A 22,552-nucleotide genomic window follows, 5' to 3' on the forward strand; every position below is an offset into this window, starting at 1 on the left:
TGGCTCAGTCAAATAGAATAAAAGTCGGTTACCAGCATCCTTGTGACTAGGAAAAAATGGTGGTTGTCTGGAAGTTGCATTTAATTTTTTTTGGTGAAGGACATGCCAAATGTGAAAATCAGTAAAAACTCTATATTACCCTGATTTTTTTATGGCCTAGTATATTGTCTTCACAACAGTATACTAGGCCTTAGAGGGACATGAGTACCTGTGCTGGCTAAGCATTTCACCTTGACCTTCATTGTTAGCGCCGAAAGTCAAAGTTGACCTTGAAATTTTTTTAAGAAACTTTATTGAGTAATATATCATATGAAAAGGCATGGAGAGAGCTGTACAACACATATTACAACTTTACTATGACTCCAAAACATTTTACAAAATCACACACTGCATGAATACATCTTAAAATCTCAAGTTTTTACAGCTACATGCCACAGACAGCCAATTTTGCTCCAGTCAAATGGGTGTAGAAAATAACATACACCAGTTTACCGTGTAATGCTTCAAGTTCACAGGTCAAAAGTCAGACATCAGCATGTTGTAATAAAAACATCCTATAGAATTAAAGTTTTTAGTATAGCCCCTACCCTTAAGTACTGTTGTTGCTAATTTATTACAGTTCATCATCACATTATGGCAAACAATGTATGTAATTGAGAAGTTGACCCCGTTTAATCACAAACTGATAGCAGACCGACTCCATCTTGATGCACCAAAGTCGCTTTGAAGACAGCCAATGACTTATGAGTTGTCACTGACTTTGACATCGCTGGAGCACTTGCAAGCTTCCCTCCATACGACAAGGGAGACCAAACAGTGGACAGAAATTACTGATGCAGTAACACAGAGGAAACAGACGGATTTACGCTACCAATTAAAAAGCTCAAAGCAAGATACAGCATCCCAGATAGAAAATATTTTAAGTTCAGTTTTATTAGACAACAATATTGTGCAGACTCCTAAATGTTAAGTGACTTTAGTTCTTGTTATTGAAATGAACACTGTAAGTTTGGCTGAGCATCATCAATGACAGTAGCACACTGGAAAAGAAGGACAGGAAATGCTCTTTATTGTGGTACAGGCAGCAGTATTTATTAGAGCAATCAGCTCCAATAAAAGGTTCTTTTATTACTGCATATTTTTAAGTCACTGCCTTGATTTACCCACGGTAAATCATCCATATCCAAGTCCGGATTGTCATGGATCTAAATTGCAACGAGCAAAGTAATATTTACATCTAATATTTTAGATATAACTAAAATACTCGTTGAATCTGTTTGAACGCAGCAAAAAAACAAATTAAGGATTACCAGCCTTATCATTAGGCTAACTCTAGTGTACAACTCTGCTGCTACTGATAATACTTTCATCAGTCTCGCTTGTTATTCTTCACACAACTTCCCCAGGTCCAGCACTTGCTGTGTCCTCAGCAGTTGGCGTGCAATGATAATATATCTTTGATGCTGAGGCATATTTGTGCCAACCGTGAGAATTTCCTGCCAAGGCTGAATCAGGCAAAGTCTAGTCGAGCTTAATTTTTAGAGCTTTTTGGGAAATATGCCTGGTGTGAGATTTGTGGCTTTAAGTTTTCCATCATAAATCTTGCTTTTCTATGCTTTTTTTAAAATATAGTGCTTACAAAACAAGAACTGGACAGAGTATTAGCTGTCCTGTCTTTGGAGAAGGACTTGAGGTATTCGAACATGAAGCCAACTCGTGTTCCTACAGCGAAGATTTCAAAGATACTGGTTTCAAGAAGTATGTGAGGCGCAAGCAAAGTTTGATGTGGAGCACAGCAGCAAACCTAATACAGCATGTGAATATCGACTGATGAATGCATACTTTTACATTACAGGATATGACATGAAGATCATTGCACTACCATCTTGAAACCCATGTGCTAAAGGTGTTACAGCAGATTGCAGTGCTTATAGAAGACACATATAAGTCCATTTAGGGTACCCGCGTGGGAAAAAAAGCTGAAAATCCTCCTAAAAATGTGCAACAAATACTATACATGAAACATAAAATTCAGTTTCTTCTCTATATGGTTAAATGGAGATGCCTTGTCACTGATTCTGCCTTCAATGAACCATAAAAATTCACTGATCAATCTGCTCGGCTCATCCACTGAATGTCCAGTCAGGAAGATGTTTTTCATGTGTTTTCACAATCAAATCGATTCTGACACCGGCTGCAGAGAGATAGAAAAGGCAGGTTCTCATGGTTTGGTCATCCCATATGGACGCGGGGCCACAGCAGTGCATTGGCTGTACCCGCTACCCCATGTGTAGTTTGTTTTGCTTTTCTTTCAGACACACTGTTGAACCTCTCTCTTTCTGCAGCTTGCACAGATGGGGTGTGCTCTTTTATTCATAAGGGCTACACTAACTTTGATCTGGCTTTGCATTTGCAGCATGTGTCAGAACGAGATGGCGGGAGGGGAAGAGAGCGGGGCGGCTGAAGAGCAGAGGTAGCTTGTCCTACTGGCCACACATCCTAACTGCTCCCTGTGCCTCTTTTCTATGCTCCTCAATTCCTCTGGGCCAGTGTGCTTTCTATTATGCATGCGTGTCAAAACCAGTACATCTATGTGCTGGCAACAGATACAGAGTGGACACAAACCTCACCAAAGCAGTGTGTGTCTGTGTGTGTTTGAGGGGGTTGTTCATGAATGAAAAGCAAACACATAGGATTGACTGGGCTTATTTTAACAGTAGGGACAAAAGCCAACTTGAAGCAACAGGATTTTGAATTCCTGAATGTTCATAATCACCACACTAAACCATGGCCCCCCCCCTGTGTTACAGTTGTCCTGGTCATTTGGCATTGTGGTGCGCCTTTCAAGATGACAGTGGCAGTTACATCAAAGAAATCCATGGTGACTTTTTGTATTTCTTTCATTTAAGACAACAGGCAGAGCAGTGCTTCTCATTTCCAGTCAGCTGCCGTTGCTTTTACAGACTCAAATAACAGCCTTGAGAGAGAACTGTGAGCTTACACTTCTACATTTTTAGCTTACTTCTATTTTACTTTTTCTTTTATGTCGTCATCTGATTCATGAAAGACGAGATATCTTAAAGTGATTTGATGACTACTCAAAGCATAGCCAGGGTTGCGCATTTCTGAAATTTAACTGCTGCTTGGTGTCATATAGCTTTAAGTGCTGAAGGAAAACTGGAATAACACAGACTGTATGTCAAAGGTGGACATGAGGGCTGGACTGGGACAAAAAATCGGCCCGGGCATTTTGACTAGAGACTGGCCCACCAGGTATTATAGGAAAAACCATAAAGCCTTTGAATGAAAACAAACGCTGTTGTCACAGTGATGTACACTGTCATGTTGGTATATATGTATCAGTCTAATAAACTTAGACCTACACCATCCTCCCTATTCTGGTATTCTAAACAGTCCCCGAAAGTAGACTGCTTGGTCGAGTTAACCTCCTGAACTATCTACAACACATGGTGAAAACCTGAAATTAAGACAGAGGAGACTAGAGGTGAGACATGATCATTACTGATGACAGATTTAGATATATTTTCATAAACCATTCATTTGCCACATCAATATATAGGAAGGCAGGGCAAAATATTTTTTCTAACATGGCAACCTTTAAAAAGTGAAAGGCGATAGAAAGACAGGTGAGAAAGAATAAAACTTGACTTTTTGATGGCATTTTACACACAGTACTGGTACAGTATCTAGAAAATGTGGGAAAATACTGGCATCATATACAGTACTTGGCTACTTCTGAAGAAATTATGATGGGACCCTAAAAAAATTACTATGTACAATAATGGATTTCTATACATTTTACATCAGATGAAAATGTTTGTTGTAAGATTCAGATAATTATTTGTTAAAAGCGAGACATTTTAAATGAGAATAAGAAAGAAAAGTATTTCTTTGTGCCCCCCTTTCCCTGTTAATGCCCTACCTGGCCCCCTGGCAAAACTTTGCTAGATCTGCCCCTGCACAGTTACCAGCTGGCAGCTACTTAGAAAAGGATCCTGGTGTTATTTGTCTCTCAGAAACAGTTCATAACTTCCCTTCAACTCATTCATGTCACCTCAAAGGTAAACCTGTTTCTCCATCACCTGTTCAGCTCTGATGATTCAGTAAGGACATCTCCTGGTTTCATCTTCATGTTTCCCTCTCACCAGATAACCAAACCGACATCATGACCAGCAGCTTTACAGCTGTGGCTCCAGCAAACATCAGCTGATACTAGAAATTAATATTAAATGAATTCTAACAGCTGATCAAGCTTAAGGGATAGAAGATGCATGTAAAAAGAAAAATAATCTATATAAGAGATTCATAAAACAGAGGACAAAAGATGCTGAAATAAAGTACAAGTTATATAAAAATAGATTAGTAAAATAAGAACAAGTAAGAAAGAATATTACCACAAATTATTGGAGCAAAGTAGAAGTAACACACAAGAAACATGGAGGATATTAAATAGTATAATCAAAAAGGGCTCAAAAAATAAGAATTATCCAGATTATTTAAAAAAAGATAAAGATATTGTGCTTGATAAAACTAAAGACATTGCAAATGAATTTAATGATTTCTTTGTAAATGTTGGCTTTAATTTAGCAAAAGAAATTCCAGAGTCAAGAAATAATAACGACCTAAATAAACATATTACTCAGAATGTGTCCTCCATGTTTATTGGTGCTGTAACTCATAGAGAAATAATTAACATTGTGAAGACATTTAAAAATAAAAAGTCCACTGACTGTTTTGGTATTGACATGATATTAGTTAAAAGTATTATAGAATATATAGTGCAACCTTTCGCATACATTTGTAATCTGTCCTTTCAAACTGGTGTATTTCCCTCACAAATGAAAATAGCAAAAGTTATTCCAATCCATAAAAACGGAGAGAGAAGTCAGTTTACCAATTATAGGCCAATATCACTGCTCCCACAGTTCTCAAAAATTTTAGAAAAGTTATTTGTTAATAGACTTGATAAATATATTGAGAAGCATAATCTCCTAAGTGATAACCAATATGGCTTTAGAGTGAAAAGGTCCACTTCGATGGCAGTGATGGAACTTGTAGAAGGGATATCTAATGCTATAGATAATAAGGAATATACTGTTGGTGTTTTTATAGACTTAAAAAAGGCGTTTGATACGATTGATCATTCTATATTAATGAATAAACTAGAGAGATATGGCATAAGAGGGTTAGCATACAAGTGGATGAAAAGTTACCTGGATGACAGATATCAATATGTCGAATTCAATAATGTAAAATCTAAGCAGTTGAAGGTAACTTGTGGTGTTCCTCAGGGCTCTGTGCTGGGCCCTAAATTATTTATATTATACATAAATGACATATGTAGCATTTCCAAACTGTTAAAATGTGTATTGTTTGCTGATGACACCACTCTGTATTGCTCAGGTAAAAACCTAGAACAGCTTCTGACTACAGTGGAAAAGGAGTTAAATATATTAAAAAACTGGTTTGATGTAAATAAGTTATCATTAAATATAAAGGAAACAAAATTGATTATTTTTGGCACTAGACAAATGAAAAATGTATCTAAAATCAGGGTTAATGGAATTGAAATTGAAAGAGTGTACGAAAATAAATTTCTTGGAGTGATAATTGATGATAAGCTGAGTTGGAAGTCTCATATAAACCATGTGAAAACAAAAATGTCAAAAACCATTGCTATTCTCTATAAAACAAAGCATGTCCTGAACAAAAAATCATTATACACACTCTATTGTACTCTGTTGCTTCCATATATGACTTACTGTCTGGAGATATGGGGTAATGCATATAAAACGAACACTCTTCCTATTTTCAAGTTGCAAAAAAGAGCTATAAGAATTATAAACCAATCAAACTATATAGAACCAACTAACATTTTGTTTATTAATCTGAATACCCTGAAATTTTATGATTTAGTTGAATATAAAATGGCACAGATAATGTATAAAGCACAAAATAACTTGCTTTGCCCCAGTACTCAGAAGCTGTTCAAAGTCAGAGAGAGTCAATATGACTTAAGGGGAACAGATTTCTTTAAAAAAAACAAGATAAGGACAAATATAAAGCAGAGATGTGTTTCTGTTAGAGGAGTTAACCTGTGGAATAGTTATGACAGTGATTTAAAAAGGTGTAGTTCATTTTCCTTGTTTAAAAATATGTTTAAAAATAGAGTATTAGAAAAATATATATATCAAGAATGAAAAGAGCAAAAAAAAACAAAAACAAAAAACAGAAAACCTCTTGATTCTTTTGCTTTGATGTAGTTACTTACTAAGGTGGAAAGTTTTTTGTTTTTTTTGTTTTTTCTTGTTTGTTTGTTTTGTTTTTGCTTTGTTTGCCTTCTCTCACCCCAACTGGTCGCAGCAGATGGCCGCCCCTCCCTGAGCCGGGTTCTGCCGGAGGTTTCTTCCTGTTAAAAGGGAGTTTTTCCTTCCCACTGTCGCCAAAGTGCTTGCTCATAGGGGGTCATATGATTGTTGGGCTTTTCTCTCTGTATCTATGAAGCGCCTTGAGGCGACATTTGTTGTGATTTGGCGCTATATAAATGAAATTGAATTGAATTGAATTTTATTATTTGCTTCGAGCCCTGTGTACAGGAGCTGCATGCTAAAAGATCTTTTGTTAAAAGGGTTGGCGTAATAAGCAAATGCTTCAGCCAATACCTTTTGATTAGCCTTGTCTCATGCTTTCTTGCTTTGTGGTAAATCTTTGTTCTGTCTTCACTGAGATATTTGAATGCTAATCAATAAACACATCAATAAACATATCAATCAATAAACGTGCTGCTGTTGTTTAGCGCAACATCAGCTGGTTTCGTCTTTCTGGTGCAAAGTGGACGATAAACAAACAAGTGAGACGATCAGCTAATCATTGATCAGTTTTATGATTGAAGTAGCAACAGGAGAGGGAGGGGGAGAGAATGAGAGAAGAGGCAGCTGCAGCGTAACGACAAATTAACTCCAGCTTTGTGTCTTTTTCATTGTAGCTGAAGTCCGGGACAAACTGTTCCTTTTCAGCTCAATACGAAAAGCGAAATATTTTCTCTGAACACGAGACGATTCTGTTTTTTACAGGACGGTTGGAAACTCTACTAACTAACCTTTATAAATAAAATAAGATAAAACAAGTTCAACATCAATAACATCATAGCACCCGCCCAGCAGTATATAAACTCCGTCATGCTAGCTAGTACGCAGTACGAGTTATTGTAACTGACTGTAAAAAGTGAGCATAACGAAAATAAACTCCACCTAAACTTGGTTTATATCTGACCCAGATAGACTGCAGGTCATAGCTTCTTACCTGAAGTTCAGTTCACCGCCTCGGGTCTCTGCTCCTCCTGCTTTTCCATCATCCACCTGCCAGCGTGTTGCATCTGCTGGCCTCCACCACTTGCTAATGTTACTGAATCTGTGGAAGCTCCGCAATAGCCACCACCAAATAATTGTGTTATTTTCACACATCTCCCAGCATCTGGCCAATCCACCACCTTTCAGTGTTTATACCGTTACGGAAAACAACGAAGGAAAAAAACCCCCATCGGCCCATAAAAACGAAAAATCACCATCGGCCCACCGGGCAAATACCTGGTATGCCCGATGGCCAGTCCAGCTATGGTGGACATAATGTTGAGCTCTGGAAGGTGAGATGAATCTCTTTTAATGGCCAGCAGGTGGCATCTCTTCTGGTTACAATGAGACTGCTGAAAACAAAAAGAAACCAACTGCTCCATACATCAGAAAACATTCTCAGAGTAATTTTATGATCCCAGTTGCTAATTCACATCTACTTCGATAGAGCATGATGCTCATTAATGTAAATTATGGTCCCTTTTCTAATAAAATAACTAATAAATCAAAGTATGCTTCAGGGTCTGGCTACACTGTGATGGGCAAGTCCTTGGTTTTTCAGTCAGATTCACCCCTCATCTGGTTATGAAATAAAATGGCGATGGGCAACTAATGCCAAACTGGAGGCTTTAAAACAAATCAGTGCATGACATCACAGGATAGTGAATAGATGGTGGGTAGTGAACACAGGCTACATGGATTATCTCTATTTCAGGACAGAGACAGTTATTCCTAATATTAGAATATCATTCTAAGATATTCTACATTTATTCTCTGTTGTTTTTACATTGAATCCATATGTATCCATGTTACTTGAGAAATGATGTGAATCTCATGTTTCAGCACATCCCAAAGTTGCTCTATTGGCTTGAGCTCTGGGGACTGTGGAAGCCATTTAAGTAGAGTGAACTCATTGCCGTGTCCGAAGAACCAGATTGAGATTATCTGACCTTTGTGATATTGTGTGTTATTCTGCCTGAAGCAGCCATCAGAAGATGGGTACTCTGTGGTCATAAAGGGATGGACATACAATAACATGGTCAGCAACGATAACTAGGTAGTCTGTGGTGTATAAACAATACTCCAGATTCTGACCCTATGTTCTGAAGGATGATTCAGAAAGATTTATCTGAGTTTTTCAAATCTTTTGTTGTTCAATTCTAGTGCGGTTTTGTGAATTGTAGCCTCAGGGTCCTGTTCCTAGATCACAGAAATAGGACATGGTTTGGTCTTTTGCTGCTGTATCCAGTCTGCTTCAGCATTCAATGTGTTGAGTATTGAAAAATGCTCTTCTGCATATGTTGGTTAAAACAACTGGTTATTTGAGTCATTGTTGCCTTTCTATCATCTTAACCCTTTAAAGCCGGTCGGAGCAGGCACCCTCTGTTTTGCGTAACTATTTTTAAATCCCGGTAGCTCTGCAACCACGTAAGCTAGCGCAATAATTTTTTTTGCCATCAGCTTGTCCTCGGTCACAGTTTCCTTCCACATATAGCTTTGCAAAAATTGCATAAAAAGCGCTTGCAGCAACAAAAACATAATATTCCAGAAACACGCTTTGCCGATCCGATCAGCTGTTTGTAACACTTCCTACATTGGAATAGACGTCAGCGCGAACTTTTGCATGTCCGCCATTACCTGCCCGAAACCGGAAGTGACGTCATTTTCGCGGAAATGTAGTTTTTTGTTTTTTACCATCAGGGCCTCATGAGCCTATACTGGTGTTTTTAAAAGTTATTTTTGACTTTGACTTTCTGTGTCGTTTCTGGGATGCTTTGGACTCATATTGCACTGCTGGAAATAGTTCATTTTGATGCATATGCTGCTTTTTTGCAATTTTGCATTATAATATTTATTTTCATTTTTCCTGCAGTATATAAAAATTGGTGTATTCCAAAAATAAAACTATGAAGACACTCAAAATAAATTTCCTGTGGTAGGAAACTATTTTGTGCAACTTTTTTGTATTTACAGTTTTGAGGGATAAGCCTCTTAAATTTCTCTAACTAGAAATATATGTTAAAAAAAGCAAAAACGATTTTCAATTTTTTTGTAGTTTATTGCACTTTTTTGCAATTTATGTAATTACTATGCACTTAATGCATACATATTATTAAAATCTGGGCTATAATGGTTGTATTGATGTATATCAACTTGAAATGCTCCCAAAAATGGCTCCACAGCATGTAAAAATATAATATAAGCTCTGGCGGACTTGGTTCTATGGTAGGTCTTAAAGGGTTAAAGCAGTCTGGCTATTCTCCTCTTAAATTTGGCATTAACGAGGCATTTTCACCCAGTGAACTGCTGCTCACAAGCTATTTTCTATTTATTTATTTTTTACCATTCTTTGTGAACTCTAGAGATGGCTATATGGGAAAATCCCAGTAGATCAGCAGATTCTGAAATACTCAGACCAACTCATCTGCCACCAATAAACATGCCATATTTAGAATCACTCAGGATCTCCTTCCTAATTCTAATTCCGAGTTTGAACCTACATGTTTAAGTGCATTAAGTTGTTGCCATGGGCGATGGGCTGATAGATATTTGTGTCAATAACCAATTAAACAAGTGTACCTAATGAAGCTGTCATTGAGTGTAATATAGCATACAGGACCAATGCTAAGGTAATCAAATTCTAACGTGGTGGATTTTTCAATACTAAATATTTTTTTCTTATAACTTGTAGGCAGCTCACATTTGTCAGAGAAACCATTTTTTGCTCCTTTGCTCACAAAGTTTTTGGTTTTTGGAAAGGTGAACACTGTCGTGGTCCTGGGTCATTTGACCCAGGGTTTAGAGTTTTCTTGTGTTTTTCTCATTTTGTATTATGATTTATGTTTAAGTCCACTTTGTTAGTCTTGAGTTTATTCTATAGTGCTGTTTAGCTTTTGTTTATTAGATTCCCTCTCGTGTGTTTGCCCTCTGTGTCTCTTTCTGTGTGTCTGTGTTTGTATTTGTGAGTTTTGTGTCTTGCTTCCCTCTTCATGTTTCATTCTGTTCCCCCCTGCCTGTCATGTTTAGCCATGTTTCCCCAGTCATGTCTCGGCGTGTCTGTCTGCATTTCTGTGTTCCGGTTACTTCCTGTTTTACTTTGGTAGTCTCCTGTCTGTGTGCACCATGTTTTGTTTTCCTTCTCTTACTTTGAAGGTACCTCGTCTCATGTGTTATGTTTAGCTTTCCGTCCTCTATCTCGTTGAGTGTAATTTGCCCCAGCTGTGTTCCCCATGTGTTTCCTGTTCCCTCGTCATTCCCTGTGTATTTAAGCCCTCTGTTTTCTTCTGTCCAGCGCTGTGATCTCCCTCATACCTGGCTGTGTGTTCTGGTCCTAGTTTAGTTTCTGTATTGACTTGTGCCAGCAATAAAGCTGAGTTTCTTGAGTGCACGTGTTGCCTCTGAAAGTTTGCATTTGGGTCCATTCTGCCTGCTCCACACACAGTTACATGACAAACACTCCAGATTCTTTGGGCGATGAGTGGTAGAACATCTTCGGCCGCAATTTTTTGAGTTGACTGAAAGGAAAGGCGTGACCTGAAAGAGAGGAACTCCACCACCAGTTATGGCTTTCTCCGCAAAATCACCTAGCAACCCAGGTACACCATGCACCTGCATATGTTGGCAACAGTGTTAGCCACTCTTGTTGTAGACGCCACATAGATTTAATGCAGAGGGCTAAATTAAGCTTTGTTCACTTTATTTTCAGTTCTATTTCAGGTGAATATGCCCTCAAAGTGTGAAAATTGGATTATGTGTTTAAAAGTACCAATTATTTCTGCAATTATTTACAATACCCTCTGTGTGTCTGCCTACCTGTGGTAGGGCCTTGAGAGAAAAATGGTTTTCTTCTCCGCTCTGAGCACAAGCCCATTTATTAAGGTGTGTTTATCATTCATTGTGACCCGGGTTAAGTGTCCTGAGAATTATATTTAAGGCTGTGGGTCCCAGTTGGCAATTAAGTACAATTCATTACAGCAGACACACAGCCCTACAGGGGAAAAGGTAAGAGCCATAGCAAAACACTACGGCATGCACAGGAGAGAGAAATAGACGAGAAAGGAGGTGTGTGTGGGGGGAGGGTGAGATTGATTTTGTTTTTTTTTTTAAGCAAAGAAAAACAGGAGGGTCATGTGTCGGAGGGAGTGAATGTGAGAAAAAAAGTGAAGATTGTTTGTGTGGAAAAGGTGTGTATCCTGGAGAGGGAACAGAATTAAAATAACGAAGAACAAGATTCTTGGCAGAAAGACTGTGATCGCCAGGAGAAGCAGAGCTGTATTTACCAGACAGCTTGGCTGCACCCTCACCTGATGGTGTGGTCTGTGAGGGTTGGGACTCCTCTCACAGAGAATTTCATGCCTTTCATTTGTTGCATTTTGATGTGGAGGGTGTAAGATGTTCTGGTGTTTTCTTGCCCTGCAGAGTGGCGCCCCAGTGCTGGCAGTCTTTTGAAGATAAGGCTCCCAGCTGTGAAGGGTGGACTCTTCAAAAAGTTTTTTTTTTTTTTTTTGTTTATATATCAAGTGCACCGAAAGCTCTTGAACTAATTCGATTACTCATTTATGCTGTCACTTATGGCAAACCAAATACAGAGGAAGTTGGCTCTAATCTGGGCGCTTGTATTGTTTGCCATTTGGTACTATAGATTCATTCATTCGACAGTTTTTAATTTTGGCCTTTGTCTTCAAGGTAACCCTCTGATCTGCCCCTGCCATTGATTTATAACGCTGCTGTTAAAAATCTACAATTGCTTGACGTAAGCTCACAGAGCCAGATTTACTGAGCATTTAGAATATAATGTGACAGGCTTTCTGACTCTGGCACTGTGCACGTTATTTGTTATGGCTGCATGGAAGCACACTTCCTGTCATTTAAGATGCATTTTGCACATTTAGTAGATTATCCAGCGTGCCGTGCTGATTGCAGGAAGTGCACTGATAGCTATTGTGTTAGAAGTGATCAGTTCATTTGAATTGAGCCAACATTGCACAATTACATTGTACGATTTATTGAAATGTACAATCATACATAAAACCACAGTATAAAAGGCAAAAACAGAGTTTGTACAGTCTTAACAAGCTTGAAAGCAAAGACCTGGGGTGACCAACTTTATTCTTTAATAAGCCGTGAACTCTTTTAGTCAACCTTTATTGTCATTTCTTTAAGTAGTCTTCAGGAATAGTCCTCCAGGCTTCTTGAAACTCATTTAAAGCTCTTCTTTAAATATTCGCTGCCTTTTGTTCCACTTGCTCTCTGCTTGAATAATGTTGAAATTTGGGCTCCTGGGAGAACGATCCATGTTTTTTTTTTTTCTATTCAGGTATGCCTTTACTGTTTGGGATCATTGTTCTGAAAAATGAAGATGCTGCCAATCAGATGCTTCACATGTCGTATTGCTTGGTGGGTAAAAATCTGAAGGTACTTTTCTGTGTTCATAATTCTATCGACTTTGACAAGATCTCCACTGCCACTGGCTGAAAGTCTCCTACTTTACAAATGGCTGTAGATGTAGACACTCGCTGTTGCGCCTCTCTCTCTACCTCATCTGTACATATTGATTTCAACCAAATTTCAAATTTAGATTCATAAGACCTGTTGCCACTCAATTTGTGAGCGTGTTTTGCATTCAGGTGGCATACCTCAGCCTTTTCTCTCAGTTTACCTTCTTTAAAATAGGCTTTTTAACAGCCACTGAGACCATTTATGCTGCACATCATGCCTTTTAAACTAATAGCACTTTGAGAATCTTGCTGGAGTAACAATATTAATGTATTTATGCAAACTGTGTCTTACTTGGATTAAACTGAAGAACAAAATGATATGCTTTTGCTAACTTGTGTGTTACATGTAGACACAATACTGATTTATCCCTGGAGTTAAGTGTTTTTTATATGCCTGCGTGATTCATAGGTCAGTGTTAAGAGACTTAACAAAGACTGGACTGCAACTGAGTGAACAAACAGCCAAGAAACACTTTGAAAGACCTTCTGTGAGCCTAGACAACACATCAAGTCTGGCCTAGTTGGAAGCAAAATATTAAGAAATAAGGGGTTTTGCACATGACTGTATATTTTTCCCAAGCTTGTAATTACAGAGCCAAGTCTGAACATTTCCTGTTGGAATGTGCACTCATTGTTTTTCACCTGTTGAGATAACTTTGATTGACAGCTCAGCTCTGAAGTTTTCATAAGGGAGATCATTTTATGGTCGGGGAAAAAAAGCTAATTTTATAAAATCAGTGAAAACATCTGATCAAAATGAAAAAAGTAATAAAGTCTGCAAAACAAGGTGTAGAAGTTATATACCAAAGACTTGCTTCTTATGACTTGTATCCAATGGCAGCTGAATTGGATAGTCACAGCTGCTGCTGAAGGGGAGTTATTATGCTCTTTCCCAGCTCATTATTTTTATTCTTAGACTCTACTCGTGTGGCTCTTTGCAGTTCAAAACAATCTTGTACAGAGCCTTTGTGCAACCCTTCAGTTCATCCATTATCTGAGACAAGCCACTTTAGTGCCCTTCCCCCTCCTGTTAAGCCAACGTTCTTCTAATTGGCTGGTCCCAGTAAACAGAAGGTTTAAAAAGCAGGTGGGCGGGGCTAGCCATGTTTAATGTGAGCACTGACCACTGTCACAGTACACATATGACAGAAAAAATGTACTATGCTCTTATGTACTATGCCCACATTCACTTTTGGAATCCACATAACATGAATGCCACCATGTGTTTGGGGTGCTCTTCATTTTGCTCACAGTAAAATCAATATAATTGAGCTCCCTGCGGAATCTGAATTGCACTGTAACTCAAGGATTTCACTGCAGCATTTCTGCCCAAAAGTAAACAAAGCATTAAAATGAAGAAAAATCTTAATTCAATATGAGCCTTGTTCATCTATTTATTTCACAAACTTTTAGTCAATCATTTGAACGCTCCATTGACCTCACTGTAAACTGACTTCAGCGTGTTCATTCTTTGTCATAAAGAGAGGGTTGTTTTTTTTCCCACTCACAACTGCTGTTCTTGTAAAACGTATTTACTGAGCTTCCCTCTTCAGATTTTTCAAAAGCTCTTTTGAGTAAATGTGAAAGGGAAATGTTTCGATAGCTGCATGCATCATACAGTTCACAAATGCTCTGTTGTTTGCACTTTAAATACCAATTTTGCACCCCTACCACCCCTTCAACCTCCCCCTTTCTCCCTCCATTATTCTCTTCACCTTCCTTCAGGCCCTCTTTGCCATAATTATTCATTCATTCAGCTTTCTCATTGCATGTACGTTGGCTAAGAGGTGCAGTAATCTTTTTTTTTTTTTTTTCCTAGGATTTTTCTGTAATCCAAAAGAGCACATACCAGGTCTGACTGTGGGTCTTTTCATATTGAGGCTTTAGAGGCTGTGCTTCAGGAGGCTTAGTAGTCTTATTGTGAATGGCTTTTTGCATTTGCTCATTTTCTGCTGTTGCCATAAATGCTGCACACATGCTTAACAAAAAGCTGACAGTGTTCAAATAGCATTCCTGTTTTTTTTTTATTACAGGTTAATGGTGAAAAGTGGTTTTCGGCTTAAAGTGCGCTCCTGATATTACAGCGTAATAATTGATTTTTACTTTTGTTGTTTAGCTGGTATTAGTATTCAGTTGATAAGATTAGGAACAACAGCGCTAACAGCTCAGTGAGCACTTAAAAACAGAGGCGCTCTGAGCTAAAGGCTAGGTACTGTATACTGTTTATCACATCCCGCGCTGTATTTTAGTGGGATTGCATGCCAGCATCGATATTTAGCATTAAACACAAAGTACAAGTGAGGACAAGCTCCCACCCCGCTTACAAGATCTATGTCAGTGATGCTGGAGATCTCCTGCCTTCCTGACTTTTATGCTTGCAGGTTGTTTATCTGCTGCTGCTCTGACTCTGGGGCAAACACTTTTTTCTGCCTCCTTCTGCTCTGACTCAGCTAGCCTCTCCAGCACAGCCCCATAAAGGCTGGCTCTTTCCCTTTTTGTCTCCCCTTTTAGAAACAGCTAGTTCAATGCCTCTTCTTGCTTTCCTTACCTCCCCTCTCTCGAAGTGGGTAAGGTGAGTAAGTAGAGAGAAAAAATTGTTTTCACTATATAAAGAGAAAGAGAACAGAAAGCTGTATATTTAAAAAGCATTTACTGTCAGTCACATACTGTAAAAGAGACAAAAAATAAGTGTATATATATATATATATACTTTAAAAAAAAAAAACCTAACATTAGGTTTATTAGTGCTATTATATAATGTAAGTAATAAATGTAATGCAATGCATATTGCATTATTTCACTTAAAACTGTGCAGGCCAAATGGATTTACATGTCATAAACTTATAATGAAAAACTGGAACCTCCTACAAGAAATGCAAGTAGATTTTGAATTGTAAAATATTTCATGGATTCAATTCAACTTTTGCTTTTGTTTCCTGAAGATCCTCATGGAAACGCTCTGCTAAAAGAAAAAAGCTGCTGCATACCATAGTCAGTCTATTGCTGAGTGTCACTGATGGCATTAATGTTTGGGCAGAAACTGTCAAATCACTGTTGTACTCACTGTATTCCCAGTCATGTACTTGCCTGCAAAAGGCTCACGTGGCAGAGAAAACGTGGATAACCTGCGTGGTTTTTCTGCCTTTTAAATAGAAACAGAGTAGTTAGTGCAGCTTTAACAGTGTCTCCAGTTGTCAGATATGTCTTAAGTTTGTTGTTTACCTCTGTGCAAAGTGAGAATGGCTATTATTAGTCAGTGTTGTTGATTCTGCAGTTCTGTATTCACCTCTCCAGGCTCCGCTTGCTGCTCCCGCAGCTGCCACACATCACTTCAGGAGTCTGATGAACTGTACCAACCTCAGATTAACCTCCAGCCCTGTCTTTCTTTTTCTGCAATCCCAGACCGTCACTGGAGGTGAGTCATTCACTCACACGCTTGGCACATGGGAACTAATGCGCACACACCACCTATGCCTACACAACCTCACACACGCATGCACATGCGCACACACAAGGAAAGTGAAGTTCCTTCATTGACAGGGTTATAGAGAGGTTTTAAATCCACCTGCCCTCCACTGTCAGACAGGCCCTGCTAAGTCTGGAGTTTAATAGACTCAGGCAGACAGCTCTTGGAATGGAAGAGAATATCTTTTAAGATATTCAAGTGCAAGTTTTGGTAATTCTCTCAAATATAAATAGAATTTGAAGACTCTTATTGTGGAAGACATTTGACAGTAAAGAAAATACCAGACAAATAAAAAAAAAATACAAGTCTAGATTTGGGTTAAACAAGAGATCTTTTGAATAGGTGATGGCAGATGGTCAACAAAGTCAGTTTGAGGGCAGCAACTGACAGCGAGCGGCTGCAGACCTGGTTTCTGTCTTCAAAGCAATTGTGTCAAAAACAAAGCATAATTGTGGCAACATCTCATGTGCAATGCCACTCCCGTTCAAACCACTATCCATCCAGCTTTTGTCAATGCTAGGCTGGTTTACATTTCTTCTTCTGCTCAGGTTGCGTGTGTAACCCGTTCATGTGTTATGCCCGTCTTTGCGTTGTGTTCTGGCGTGAAAGTAAGAGGCAGGAGACAGTACTGGGTCTTTGGCTCTTTACTGCACATCTGCAACACAGAAATAAGCGTCTGTTCTGTGTGTGTCACCGACTGCCAGTACACCTCTCCTCCGGCCATGCTGAAAGGAGCTGTGCCCGCAGCTTCATTAACACTACAATAATATAATAAATCAAATACAACAAATTGTTTTAAAACATTAACTTAAGCTCTCAAAAACAAAAAGCACAAAATAAATTGTCACTGAAAAATCATTAAAAACAACTTATAAGAACAATAAACAAAATAATTCAAAAACAATTAAACAGTCAGATAAATACAATTCAATCACCAGGACCCAATATTCTAGTGCTTATAGTTCAAATATTATACTTCAGTACAATTATATTAATAACCGCCATCCAACAGGCAATACAACACTGTACTTCTAAAAACATTGAATGAAAGACTGCATCTCCAAAACATAAGAACATCTCCATACCTGCAACACAGAAATAAGCGTCTGTTCTGTGTGTGTCACGCGACTGCCAGTACACCTCTCCTGACGAAGGAAAAAAAGAGTGCACGCTGTTAAAAAAAAACTGCAGCGAATACGCTCACAAGCCGCTAGCGATCAGGCTAACTTAGCATGCTAGCATTTCAGCTGCGTTCTCGGCTAAAACTCATCAAAAGCGTATATTAGCGAACTCCGCCCTACACAAATCTTATCCCGAATGAGTCTCTTAATGACAAACAAAAACGCGGCGGTTCGGCTGTATTCACATTGCAGCTTGGGCTCTGAACAAACTTTAATTAGCAGAGAGCAACGTGGCAGTGACTTACCTCCGGCCATGCTGAAAGGAGCTGTGACCGGGCACACATGCACGCGCCTACGTCACCACGCAGCGCACACACACACGAACGCACACAGACTCAGATCACACAGGTAGGAGATTGAGATGCAAAATGACATATTTAATTAAAAAAAAAAGAAGAAGTGTTTTGGGTGAAATTCAAAAGTATTTAACACATATGTTACACCTGTTTTTGTTGTTTTTAGGATTTATTTATTTATTTATTTTTTATAATGTCCAAAAATGTCCTGATGCATTTTATTATAAGTGTTTTCACATTAAAACTGAACTGTAGGCTTTACACTGAATGCATTTGTTTAGCAATGCAAACCATTGTGTATATATTTCTGCACAAACGTGAATGAGAATATTGTTGTTAAAGCTTTCAGTCCCATCATTTGTTTCTAATCACGATCTCCTGCGAGTGTGACGATGAGAAGTTTCCTGTCTCATGCAATCTTATAGCCTTAGTTTAAGATATCTGTAGCTTATGTGTCTCTTCAACTGTGTTGAAATATAAGAAGCATGGCTTCTACAGAGGCTCAAGCAGCTTTAGTGTTGAACTTTAAGCTTTTGAACAATAAGTTATCTTCAGATATCCCATTATAAAGACACATATCCATTTTTGAGATATAGAAAAGTAGTGAAAGTTGTTTCATGTCAAGTCTGATGCAATTTGCTGAATGAGATTTGATTATCAACTCAAGACTTTTACTTGACTTGTCTTCTTAATCCCAAAATGTGAACTCTACTCTTTACAGCTGGCAGATACATACTTCAAACAGGCAATTGTGGGTAACACTGGAGGAGTCTGATACTGCTTGTGAACTGCAGGCATTACTATTACTTTTCTGCTGCATTTATAGTATCACAGCACCGAGCATTTAACCTTTTATGAATGTAAAGAAATAGTATGAATATAAAGAAATAGCATGGTACTTTAGAAAATCTGCTTTTCCATAAAATCGTATAATATTAAACATGAAGCTGCAGGTGGTGTGTGGTTAGAATTGCTTGGATAGCTCTAGAGATGGGAAAAGCAGAAAATACCCTGGCTATACCCAGTGGTAAAAAAATCCACTTGTTAAACAGCACAAATGACCACATTATAGCTGGTCTGTTTGAGCCATACATAATCTGAAATGTAACAAAAGCAATTACTCTTAAAGCTGGGTGTCCTATGCCAGGCACTGTAATGTCTTTGTGTTAACGTGGCTGCTGGCTGAAGCTTCAGATTGAACCTAGAAGCAGGAGAATTTACTCTTCTAAACAGCAGCCAGTATTAAAACTTTAAACTCCAAAAATAAAAGCGACTAAAACTAAATTATCAATATTAAAAAGCCACATTTATGCTGAAATACTATTTACCAAAAAAAAAAGAAGCAATGCACCTCAATGCCCCTTTTCACAAGTTTCATTAACTCCCTGTAAATGGTATACCAAACACGATACTGAAACTACATGATTGGTATTGCAGCTGACAGTGCCTCGTATCATGTTACGTCTTTGTGTTAAATCTAATGGAAAAACTATTGAGCCACAACCAAATGTTTATAGAACTTCGTGCCTTCTCGCTGTAACTCTTTTAAACCTCACAAATGAACTGTAAGAAGGCAACTCTTTGATAGCTTTGCATGAAATATTCTCTTTATGCACTTTAGTTTTCAAAGTTCACCTTTGCTGTTTTTTTTTTATCTGAACCTTAAATCTGCTCCTTTGTAGCAGTTCAGCATAACAACCTGCATAATAGGACAGGACTTTTTTTTGTTGTTTTTTTTCGTGCAGGAAAAAAAGCCTACTCTACGCTTTGAGATTGAGTAGATAACCTTCACTCAATGAAGGTGATTTGGAATTGTCTAAGCTTCAAAGGTGTGTGCTGAGTATTTGGTTTCAAACATGTAGCAGGTGTTTTTTGGGTCAAAAGGAAAGCATGTGACTTTATTTTGTCAATACTGGGGTTTTAGTTTCTGGAGAATTCCTGAAGTAGATGCTCAAAGCCTTCCTCAAGGACGCCTAGCATTTGCTAAATCTAGCAGTCATGCATCTAGGAAAGACACGAAATGGGATTAGATCAACGTCATAATTGTCCCCCACAATGAAATCAGGAGAGACGCTACGGATCGACCCTGGTCTTTTCACCCAAATGTCACCCACAATAACTTGGATGCCAGTGATTAGATTTTAATAAAATTTGTGTAGCTTAGAGGGGCTGATGGCTGTCATTGCTTTGTTGTGGCATTTTACAAATTACGCTGGCTAACAGAGGAGAGGAGCAGAACAAAAACGACATGATGTTCATCTCATGCTCAGAATCTTCAGCGGCAGTGAATTACATTGTCTTTTACTGACAATTACATTATCATTACATCATTTGTTTATAACCATTACCTTTATAACCATTATAATAGTTTATATATCAAATAATATATCCGATTATTCATAAGCAACAAACTGTATCTGCAATATGTTAAATATTAACAGTGTATGCAAACAATGCATACATTGTGCAAATACTCTCAAGGGCCACTTTATTAGGTATACTTGTTTAACTGCTATGTTCACTCAATTGGGGCATCAACTCAATGCGTTAAGGCCATGTAGAGATGTCAAGATCAATTCAATTCAATTCAATTTTATTTATATAGTGCCAAATCACAACAAAAGTCGCCTCAAGGCGCTTCATAGATACAGAGAAAAACCCAACAATCATATGACCCCCTATGAGCAAGCACTTTGGAGGAAAAACTCCCTTTTAACAGGAAGAAACCTCCGGCAGAACCAGGCTCAGGGAGGGGCGGCCATCTGCTGCGACCGGTTGGGGTGAGAGAAGGAAGACAGGATAAAGACATGCTGTGGAAGAGAGACAGAGGTTAATAACAGATATGAAGAAGAAGAAGATGATCATGTGCTGAAGTTCAAATTAAGCATCAAAATGGGAAAGAAAGGTGATTTAAGTCACTTTGAATGTAGTAGGGGTCACCACAAACTAGTGATCTAGTATGATTCTCCCACACAGATATTTCTAGGGTTTACAGAGAATGATCAAAAATGAGAAAATATCAAGTGAGAATGCTACAAGCTCAAGGGAAAACAACAATAACTGAAATAATCACTTTGTTATAACTGAGGTATGCAGAAGGGCTTCTCAGAATGCACAACAGGTCAAATCTTGAAGCAGATGGGCTACAGCTGCAGAAGACCACACTGAGTACCACTCAGAACAGGAAACTGAGGCTACAATTCTCATGGCCTCAACAAAATTGGACAAGAGAAGGCAGGAAAACTGTAGCCTGGTCTGATGAGTCTCACTATCAACTTTCGCATCAAATCAAATCACTTTTATTGTCACATCACATGTGCAGGTACACTGGTACAGTACATGTGAGTGAAATTCTTGTGTGCGAGCTTCACGAGCAACAGAGTTGTGCAAAAATACAATAACGTAAAACAAGCAAAATATAAGAATGGCTAAATCTGAGACTAATAGTGTGAGAGAGATTTCATTGGCACACTTTAATCTCCTCAGTACAAAACAAGCATAAGTTAAACTCCACAGCCTACCTGAGTATTGCTGCTAACCATGTCACTTCATGGCCACAGTGTACCCATCCAACGATGGCATCATCTTTAACTGGCTTCTTCAACATGACAAAAAGTTTGCAGTACTCAAATGGCCTCAACAGACACCAGATCTCACTCCATTAGAGCATATCTGGGACATCTCCCATTCTGCCACATGGAACAGATTCAGTTGTAGTGATTGTAAAGGCCACTGAAATCTGCTTCATTGTCATGAAACCCTTCGAGATGTGTGACACGGTGTGTTGTCGAACTGGAAGTAGCCATCTGGAGATAACAGCTTGTGAAACCCAAATGGTGCCAAGAAACCATTCCCAACACCTTCACACCATCACCACCACCACCGTCTGAGTTCCTGTAGTCTTTCTGACCTCTTATCAGCAAGGTGGCTTCTGACTGTGGTGCTTGAAAATTCCAGCAGTTTCAGAAATACTCACATAGGCCCATCTGGCACCAACACAATACACATTCTTCCCCCGTTCTGGTGCTTGACGTGAACGTTAACTCAACTGAACCCAAGTTCGGCTCCACGCTGGGCTCAAAGATTCTGCCAGCAGAACTGAAGCTCCTGCGGGATGTGGTTCTGAGCGAGAGATGACCAAGCTAATTGTTTTCAACTGGCCTTTTGAGCAGCGATGACCAGCTCACAGGAAGGGGTTGTGACCTCTCGCCGGTGTCCAGGCATGTGTTAAAAGCCTTCCCACAGTGCAACATGCCCTGGACTAATTTCACACCCTTTCTATTGTGAAGGAGCCCAGCTGCGCTTGTGTACATTTAAGTTTGGGATATTTCTGTGTGATTGAGTTTGTAGACGCTCACTCTTTTTTTTTTTCTCTCTCTCCCCGTATCTGTTTGCCTTTTTCCTTTCCTGGAGAGGCCACATGTCCCCATGTATTCCTTTTTGTATATGAATTTGTGTCTGGGTTTAGTTTTGTCATCCTCGCACGGTGGCCCACAATAAAAGCAGCTATGCCTTTCAGCATGATTTGTGTCGCACAGACGATTCGTCTTAGTGAGGAGCGTTTTCCACATGCCTGCTTCTCTCTCCACACTCGGTGGGAGAACGTCTCACTAATCCAATTTAGAACTAGGAAAACAGATTTCTGTCATGCAGTGCCACTGAAGAAACACGGTCTTTCTATAGTGTGTCTTTTATAATCATAAAGTGGGCTTTGCAGCTCAGAGGGTAGTTTTGTATCATT

General features: G+C 38.8%; 1 protein-coding gene and 1 long non-coding RNA gene across 8 annotated transcripts in view; one reads left to right on the forward strand and one right to left on the reverse strand.

Moving 5' to 3' along the window:
- The window catches only part of LOC146499711 (uncharacterized), a 163,825-nt gene that overhangs the window by 13,434 nt on the left and 127,839 nt on the right, over nucleotides 1–22,552 (forward strand). For 2 of the 7 annotated variants that reach the window (XM_085137622.1, XM_085137623.1), the window contains exons 2-3: nucleotides 12,688–12,767; nucleotides 16,163–16,283. In XM_085137622.1, the coding sequence (XP_084993748.1) occupies nucleotides 12,688–12,767; nucleotides 16,163–16,283 (201 nt within the window). Of the gene's footprint in view, nucleotides 1–10,083; nucleotides 10,967–12,687; nucleotides 12,768–16,162; nucleotides 17,160–22,552 lie in introns of those variants that run through there. The other 5 variants (XM_085137625.1, XR_014870150.1, XR_014870149.1 and 2 more) reach the window with 5 other exon arrangements.
- On the reverse strand, nucleotides 16,998–17,956 carry LOC146499712 (uncharacterized). Its single transcript, XR_014870151.1, has 3 exons — nucleotides 17,761–17,956; nucleotides 17,420–17,479; nucleotides 16,998–17,092 (listed from the first exon to the last, which is right to left on the reverse strand). It is a non-coding gene; the product is annotated as an uncharacterized LOC146499712 (long non-coding RNA).

This window comes from Neolamprologus multifasciatus, chromosome 17 (assembly GCF_963576455.1).
Source record: "Neolamprologus multifasciatus chromosome 17, fNeoMul1.2, whole genome shotgun sequence".
Classification (NCBI taxonomy): Eukaryota; Metazoa; Chordata; class Actinopteri; order Cichliformes; family Cichlidae; genus Neolamprologus; species Neolamprologus multifasciatus.